The sequence below is a fragment of the Chaetura pelagica genome, unplaced genomic scaffold (assembly GCF_000747805.2).
Source record: "Chaetura pelagica isolate M959 unplaced genomic scaffold, ChaPel_1.0 scaffold199, whole genome shotgun sequence".
NCBI classification, from domain to species: Eukaryota; Metazoa; Chordata; class Aves; order Apodiformes; family Apodidae; genus Chaetura; species Chaetura pelagica.
The window spans coordinates 1,248,126-1,257,157 of NW_009970714.1; the positions used below are offsets into that span (position 1 = coordinate 1,248,126).

Below are 9,032 nucleotides of genomic sequence, written 5' to 3' on the forward strand. Positions count from 1 at the left end.
ATGCTCAAACGGAGCTGAAAATTATATAGGGAGTCAAGTCTATGTGATAAGCCACAAGGCATGAAAATTATGGTAATTGAGGCTTGCAGGAATTCAAGGGGGCACATAAGGCCTGAGGAAGTACTGAGGAGCAGCTGGTCTCCACAGCAGGCCTCCACAGAAAAGTCACACTCAGCACTTTAGATGTTGTTGTAAAGGCAAGCTGTCAGCAGAAAGGGAAGATACCTGGAGTTCCTCATATACAGCTGGTGCTGTCCCAACACAATGTTTCTGCTAGATGGATACATTATCTGTAGTGCTGAGACCTGTTTCAGGTACCCCTGGAAGGTGCCTGTGAGCACTGCAGGAGAGATCTGTAACCTCTCAGCTGAAAGGATCAAGAAAATGAAGTTGGAAGGCTGAATTAAAAAACATAAGTCATTAAATAATGTGGAAATGAGAAAGACAATGCCAAGAGCAATGACCAGGTACCTCTTCAGAAGGGTGATACCACTGCAGTGCCAAAAGGCTGCTTGAATTCCAGTGGGGCACGTGTGACCTGGCACTTTGTTATTCCAGGCAACACACACTGCCACTTCTCACACTCTGCAAAGGGAGAGGGGGCTTCTTCTTTTTCAATTTCCTGTTCTTGTTACATTTGAGAGCATTAACAACCAAATTTCTGGGCTAAAACTGAAAAGAGCAAGCGTTTTGTCAGGATTTCACCCAATTTCTTTCAAATTTATGTGAGCACTAAGGTTTTACGAGGTCCTTAGCTAGTTGTTTCTCTCTGGTTTTAAATGTTTGGATTGTTTAAATGTGTTTTTGGCAAACACAAAAGTGTCAGAGGAACCATAACTGCTTTATGAATTGATTTACTTTTGGATACTGCAACTGAACTGAGATGAAGGAAACTACAGTTTATAGAACATCCCATCAATGATTCATAACATCCAAATAAAACTGCTGTTTCACCCTTTATGAAAAGAGGCCAGTTCAGCCTGGCACTACAAGATCCCTCTTAGAAACTATCAACTCTCACATTAAAATTACTGAAGGTGTTTTTATGGCACAACTCCAAACCTATATAGATCCATACAACTAACAAAAAAAATTAATCTAAGTATTTCCAGTTTTTACTCTTTCTTACCAGATGAAAAAGTCTCGAGGACACAAGTCACACTAAATTATGACTGAAATTCAAGATGTATACACAAATATGTCTGAAATATCCCAGATGTATACACAAATAAAGTCCAAAACTAATGAAAAAAAAGTAAATTGCATTAAATCTCCCAAGCGGATGTAAATTTGAGCAACTTCAGTTGTTGGTGAAACAGAACTAGAAATACATTTTTAGTCAATCTTCTGCTTTTGTGTAGAAGTCTTGTTGTGAAGTTTACAGACCAAAGACTGCTGCTGGGAAAAATGCCAGTGATTGAGTACCACAAAAAAAAAAAGAAAACAGTGCTCACCTCTAAACAAAAATCTGTTTATCCAAACTTTGTGGTGAAAGTGAAATATTAAGTTCACATTCATTTATGAAGACCAAATCTATGCTGGTAGCAACTTGCAAACTCTGCTTCTATTAAAAAAACCCAAACAAACATTGCAGAATTATACATGAATGGAAGAAGCCCACTGCAAAATATGACTGTTGACAGCTACTGACATGCTGAAGGATCAGGAGCACACAAGGTCAGGAGAGGTAAGAGACAATATGGTTTGATTAATTTAAGCAGGTAAAGGCTACAAGAGATTCAGATTATATTCTAGACGTCTCTAATAAAAGGGTCTTAAATGAAATATGTCTAATTTAATTTAATTTGAAAAAATCCCAGAAAGTACCATTGCTTCTACAGCACCATACTGAAAGGCATCTGCAGGTAGAATTACATTTAAACATGTTCTAGTTATACTCCCAAGGTGTCCACTGTCTATTTATATTATATTCCTAGAAGGGATTCCATACAAACCCTAAGTCTGACGTCTCGTTTGGAAAATAGCACAAAGCCTTTTCTAGAGGTCCTGGAATCTATTCATGCCAGAAAGGGCTCATTTTCCTTTCCCAAATCTAAATACTGCAGCAAACCATGTGTGTGCATCATGTTTCATGAGAATGAACGTTATCCCAAGCTCATCAGCTTCCAAATATTTCTTTATTGTTCTCAAAATCCAAAAAAGGACAATTCACAGAGCCACTGTCAGCTCTCCTTTCAAAGTACAAACATCTTCCTGAACAAGTATTCAGCCAGCTTTCCCCTCTCTAGCTGCTCCTTGTTTTTCCTGCAGTAGTTCTTGTTCCTTCTTCCTGTAAAGCTTTAGAAGATATTCATCTGGCTCAATTCCTTCCTCCCTTAACGCTGACATGGCTTTCTCCAGCTGGTGCAATGTACGGGCACTCTGCACTTTTCGGGTAGTGATGTACAATGTAAATTCCTTGAAGCCCATCAGTTTACAGGTATCCACCTCACAGATATTCTTAACGTCGTGCCTTTTGTCCACCTGGGGGAAAAAAACTAAACCTGACATTTTTTCCAGGTCTTCAATATTGACCTGGAACTCGGCCAGCTGGTGACTGAAGCCTATGGGGTTGTTTGGCACCACAAAAGCCCCCAGTACCAAGGGCTCTGTAGACGTTCTGTTCCGTCTGGCAAGGATCACTTTGTACAGGTGGGTTGGCACAGCTACGTCGTCCTTTCCAATTACCTGTCAAAAAGAAAGTTATGTTACAGATATGGATCCCATCAGTTGAAAGGGAGTCGGGGGGAACGATGTGAGACTAATGCTGCTACCTCTAAAAAGGAGTCAGAACATGTAAATACACACTAAAATTTGTCAGTGGTGCCCTGCGAGGATGAGGGGAAATGGCACCAAGTTACAACACAGAAGTTTGACCTCAACATGAGGAAAAACTTCTTTACTGTGAGGGTGATGGAACACTGAACAGGCTGCCCAGAGAGGCTGTGGAGTCTCATTCTCTGGAGACATTCAAGACCTGTCTGCATGCATTCCTGTGAGATCTGCCCTGGGTGTTCCTGCTGCAGCAGGGGGGGTGGTCTTGATCTTCAGAGGTCCCTTCCAAACCCTATGATTCTATGAAAACCATGTGCAATGTTATCAAACCAGAAGCTGAAGTGGAAAGCACCATTTCACTGCAGCTCCTTATACAGCTGGTCAGGAATGAGTTAGTTATTTGATGTTTGCATCTCTCCCTCAAACAGAAGCAGGGCAAAGAACACTTCACTGCAGGGTTATTTGGCCACTGTTGGTAGGAGTCTTCCCTAGAAGATTCTCTGGCTTTCTCCTATAACACCACTGACTTTATATTCTTCTGTTAAGAACACTGATGCAGACAAAAGGTCAAAAGATCTGCCAGTAGTTGCCTAAATATTTGTAAAGAACTTTGAGAAGAAGCTCTGGCACAGGAATGAACTCAGATCTCCCAAGCAGATGCAACTTCAGTTATGACTGAAACTGAAGTGGAACCAGATCTGAAAAACACATTTGGATCCAGGGAGTGTGCCAAGACCCCTACTCACTAATCCTGGTGCAGATCTGTAAGTGCAGCTCCCCTGAAGGGATGGCAGAGCTCCTTTCTCATATCGCACCACGTTGCTAATGCTTGGAAAGCCGTGTTCAGTAACAGCAGTTCTATACTAAATTCCTGACCTGACAATTCCAAATCATATGGCTTTAATATACATTTCAAATCAACTCTAACTTACCTTTGTCAGCTTTTTTTTTTTTTTTCCTGTCTCTACTACCCATACACAGTCTGTATTTAAAAGCTACGTTACCTAAGTAACCATCTTTTTGAGGGGACCTGAATACAAAGAAGTACACTGAGTGATTCAGTATCTTGGAAGAGGATTTTATCTAAAGGAAATGCACCTATTTCTTCCATAAATTCAGCATGATTCAACTTAAGAGCTTGTACATGTTAGGTTTCCTGCTGTGTCACTCGGACAAGGATCCAGGAATTTCTATGAAACCCCAGGAGGGGAGGATCAGGACACTGAATTCAACTGAAATCTGTAAAGGCTCTCATACATATGTATAGAACAGAAACCCCACCCTGTGTCAGGAGTAAGTCCAAGGGAATACACCTAGTGATGATTCATGTAATCTTTCCAGTATTCAGACAGTGATGCTCCTGCATGCATTATATTAGGCTTTTTCTTCTTCACTACTGCTGAACTGAACCTGCCACGTCAAAAAGTGTAACAGGCTGAAACATGGAAAATTTCAGTTTTGCAAAGCCCTTCTGTATAACTGCCCTTCTAAAACATATGCTTTTAGTCTAATGGCAACAGATTAAAACGATGTAGACGCCCTACAAAAACAAAAAAGCTTGTTGTTTTATACATAAAATCCAGTAATTTGGTACTATTGCTAGTATTTGCAATACCTGCAATCACATCAATTGAAAGTATTTTACAAACTAATGCAGTGTATCAGCTCAGACATGCTCTGTCCATTCATATATTCAGTATAACTCCATTACAAAAGGAACACCTCCTATATATGATCTATTCTGAGGATATTCAGCACCTCTGCGATAGAAAACACATTTTTAAAACTAAACTTTGCCTGTGGCTACTGAACCAAGGTTCACATCAGTCCAGTCAAGAGTTTAATTTCAGTTATGAATTCTCTCAGTACTTGAAGTGTGTCTTCTACCTCTACTGCCAGTTTTTTGAGGTAACTAGTCTTTAAGTCTTACCATGCCAGTTTTTGAGGTAACTAGTCTTTAAGTCTTACCAAAGCCAGAGAATGTACTTTTCTCCTAAAGGGAAATCTGTGATAAAGGAAGTGTTTGCAAAGTAGTAGTAACATTACTACTGTGTCTGGCAAACATGTGCTCTTAGATTTCTTCACTCTTAAAGAATATTTTCCTCCCTGACCCTAAGCTTGGCTGCTTAGTAGCTTTGCTGTAGTTCAAACTTTTTTGGTTGTGTTTCTGCTTTTCACAAAAACGTCCTTGCCTGCGTCACCAATCTCCTCTTAAATCAAGCTCTGCCTAGATATCTAACAGTCATTGAAACTGGTAAGCAATAAATGCATTATGCCAAATCTACTTTCAATGATGACAGATCTCTTGATAGGGAAATGAGAACTCCAGAGTGTCAAAGCACTTTTGCATTTAGCATTCAGTGTGGGTGAAACCAGAGTTACAGCTCCCCAGGATCAACTGCATAAATAATCAGAACTGAGATGCACGGGTAATTTTTAAATATACTAAAAACTAGGCATCAACAGACTGTCATATCTGGTGGGTTAAAACAGAACTACAAAATGAATGGTGTTGAGAGTTTAACCTCTCTGAGATAGGTGGCACTCAAACTGGGGAGTACATGCAACATATTGGGGGTGAGAGGGAGGGAACCAAGAAGCATGAGAAGCCCTGGGGGGTAGAGGAGGGTGTTTGTATCTCCATATTCACCCAAGCGCGGGAAGTGACTGAGACTGTTGAAGACAGAAGACTGGAATTCCTTTTCTCCCTCTGAAGCAGATAACTTGCAGAGCCTGCACTGCAAGTCCACCTGCTGCACACTCCTAGGGCAGGGTGGAAGAGAAGAAAGAGGCTGTGCACAGCTGCACTGCACCTTGAAGCTGCTGTAGCCTCCTGAGAGAAGGCAGTAGGGAGACTAAATCCAGTTGCCTAGATTCTCTCTGGGCCAACAATCTCTTGACCTGCAACATTCCTGTGCATTAGTCTGCAATGCCTTTTCCAGGTCTCTTCACACGCTTTTTTACACATGTACAAGTAGTAAGTCCTCCTTAGCTCAGCTCCCTCTCCTTTTCAACACCTCCCACACAGATACATGTACCAGCATCCTCCGTTGGAGAAAAGATTAGAGGAAGGGTGAACATGCAGATGGAGTTGCCACAAGTATCTCCAATTAGGGGATATATGGCATATGTAAAACAAACAGGTGAATGTGTGTGGAGTGAGCTAGCAGAGGGAAGAGGGGATTGAGTGGGTAGATAGAAAAGATGGGGAGTGAATAGAGCTTCACATAGAATCCTTAGGTATGAAATGGAAACGCCGAATGCCTGAAGTGGGTGTGAAGGAAAACAGACACTGTGCTTATGTAATATTATGCAAATATGTATATTCTATGCAAAACAATGCACATTTATGCATACTATATACCCTTATGAAGGAGGGAAGGAAAAAGAGAACTAGTTCAAAATTAAGGAAGGGTTGGCCTTTTGAATGATGTAGTACTCAATACAACTCAACTCCATACAGGCAATGGCCATACATGTAATTTATATTCCTCTTCAGTTTCACGTAAGCTCTCTTTTTGAGAATCTAAATACAATTTCAGTAGTGCTCAGGCTTTATACTAGTCCTCTGAATAGCAGTAAACTACTTCTGTAATTACTTCACTGCGTTCTAATAGTGTTAAAGTGATTAAAACCAACTTCAGCCTGACAAACAGCCGAAATCCACAAGCGTCCTTTCCTTACACAAAATGTGGCATAAAAGTTCTATCCTCAGCTTGTTTTGCTGGTGGAGAACATCATCAAAGGAGGGTGCCTGATCTCTCTGACAGAGTAAAGAGGAAGGAGAAAAAATCTGTATGTTTTTTCTGCAGTTTAATGCTGAACCATGCACAGGATGCATCACTAGTAATTTATGCAGCCAGTATGACCCAATGGCTTCTGCTAAAAAAGGAAATGCAATTCTGGAGCACATCATAATATTTCTATAATTATGCTCCACAGTATGTTACAATTTTCTTCTTTATGGGAGTAGATACAGAAACTGCAGATGAATATTTCTGCAGAGATGCCCCACACATACATAGCTCAACAGCAGGGAATGAAGTAAACTGTGATTCTGCAGACTTAAAGTATGCAATATAAGCAATAAGTAGGAAAAACAAACTCAGCAATTCATTTCCTATTGCCACCTAGAGGATTTTCCTACCTAACTACAGCAGTCAGAAGTAGTACTCTGATCTGCCTCATCCCATTTACCTCGATGTGTGCCTAACAGAGGCAGAGAGCATATGCTCCTATTGTAACAGAATAGAAAATAGGTTAAGATTATCCATGGACAGATGTTGACTTTGATTTGTGCTCTTCTATCTATAGGCAGCAGGTGGTCTTTCAGCAATCACTGCCTGAAACACCTATCTGTCCTAGCTGGAAAAGAGCAACAGTTTTTAATAATATCTGATTGGAGAAAAAATCTCATGCTAATATGAGCAAGGAAACACAGCAACAGCCTGTTGAAAATCGTTGCTGTCCCACAAGCTTTCACACCATGTTGATAACAGGCCACAAGGTAAACTTTTGTAGAAATCTTTGAACATTTCCATTTTGTTATTCTTAGAAAATTTTGCTTAGTCTTTCAAATTTTCAACAGCCTCAAAACGGGAGAATAAAAAACCCCCACAGAACACTGAAGCTAAAAGCCTTCTTTTATAGCATTAAATATACTCCTTTCCCATCAACATTCAGGAAACCAATGGGAAATTTCAGATACTGTTTCTCTTTACTACCTGTATCAGTTTAACACAAAAATGTTCATCATCTTAACTTTGTTCATCTGCTTATTGCTTTAACTTTATTTTGCCCTTGTTTTCTTTGGTGACTTGGTACAGGCTGAAGCCCCGTGACTAAAATGGTGTCGTCTAATAGTGCAACATGATGATAATACCATTTTCAACACAGTGTTTATTGTTTTTTATTATTATCGACATTATTATTGAAATTCCACAAGTGTGTATACATTTGTTATACTCCTCCATGCCCAATTAAACACTGACAGCTGTCACAAGGATGGGTCATTAAAATGTGTGCAATTCCTGACATTTAGAGATGTTTACATATTGCTAAAACAACAAATGTGTTGGTAAGCAGTTATACAAACTTAAAGAGCTCAGAGGGACAGATAACGATAAGGGCAGAAGCAACATGACTTCTTAAAACAGAGAGAACTCTGAGCTTTGATAAATTCCACCTCATAGCTAAGTCATTGGATGGGGATTTGTCTTCAGCTTGGCCGTCCTCATGGTTCTGGCAAAATCATCAAACTGGTTTTGGCCATACTTTTTAAAACTGGGGGAAGGACAAATTTGGTAAGTATTTTTGGAGTGCTTAAGTATCACAATAAATAATGAAGACACTTGCTAATGGTATCTAGTGTAAGTCTGAGCATATGGCATTAACTAATGTCATCATCATGGTGGTAGTCAGATAAATACAATGCAAAGCAGTCCCTAAAAATGACAGTTTGGAGTTTATAAGAAAGAAAACTCCATCTTGAAACAGAAGAAAAAGAACACATAAGGTGTAATGAACCTCAGAACACTTGAGATTGTATTAGAAGAAAACACAAGTGCTACACTTGCTAGAAATTTAAAACATACCATATTTTCATTTTATACCAGACTTGTGACAGCTTCCCAGAGTGGTAAGAAATTTTTCGTCTTCTGAACAGGCAGTAACAACTTTTAAACGAAAGGACACACGAATCTAAAGGTAGTCTTTTGCCACCTAGTGACTAGAAAATGAAAATCAACTACAAAGAGAATTAGCAGAAGGGACTGGCCCTTCATCAGTCAGAGACAGCTCTCAACTGGCAATTATCTGAGATTCTCTTAGAACCTAGTAAACAGAAATCACATTCAATCATGCCTTAACTGCCAGCCTCCACTGAAGAGTCCTTGCATCAAAGGTACCATCACCAAATGCATTAAAATGATAGCTCCAGAAATGCCCTCTACACTCCACTAAGTTTCTTCACTCTAATAATGAGAGTTCAGATCTAAGCCATGCTGCAAGCTAGAGCTGAGTGAAAACAAGCACGCACACAGTTCTCTCTGTAATGGTACTTCCACCTACATCTGCCAACAACAAGATTAAGATTTCTGTCCCATTTCTTGATGGACAGAAATCATGGACATCATTCCTGTCACCCAAATTAAGACTGTAGCTTTCTCTGAAGAGGCATTCACTTTGTTTTATCTGGAACTTGAGGCATGAGAGTGACCAGGCCCATCAGATGTTTTACTGGAGATAATATCATTCCT

General features: G+C 39.9%; 1 protein-coding gene across 1 annotated transcript in view; it reads right to left on the reverse strand.

Annotated features, from left to right (window-relative positions):
- Positions 1–2,195: 2,195 nt before the first annotated feature.
- The window catches only part of EXOG (endo/exonuclease (5'-3'), endonuclease G-like), a 22,693-nt gene continuing 15,856 nt past the window's right edge, over positions 2,196–9,032 (reverse strand). The window contains exon 6 of the mRNA XM_010006015.1: positions 2,196–2,688. Within this exon, the coding sequence (XP_010004317.1) occupies positions 2,227–2,688 (462 nt within the window). The 3' untranslated portion in view covers positions 2,196–2,226. The remainder of the gene's footprint in view (positions 2,689–9,032) is intronic.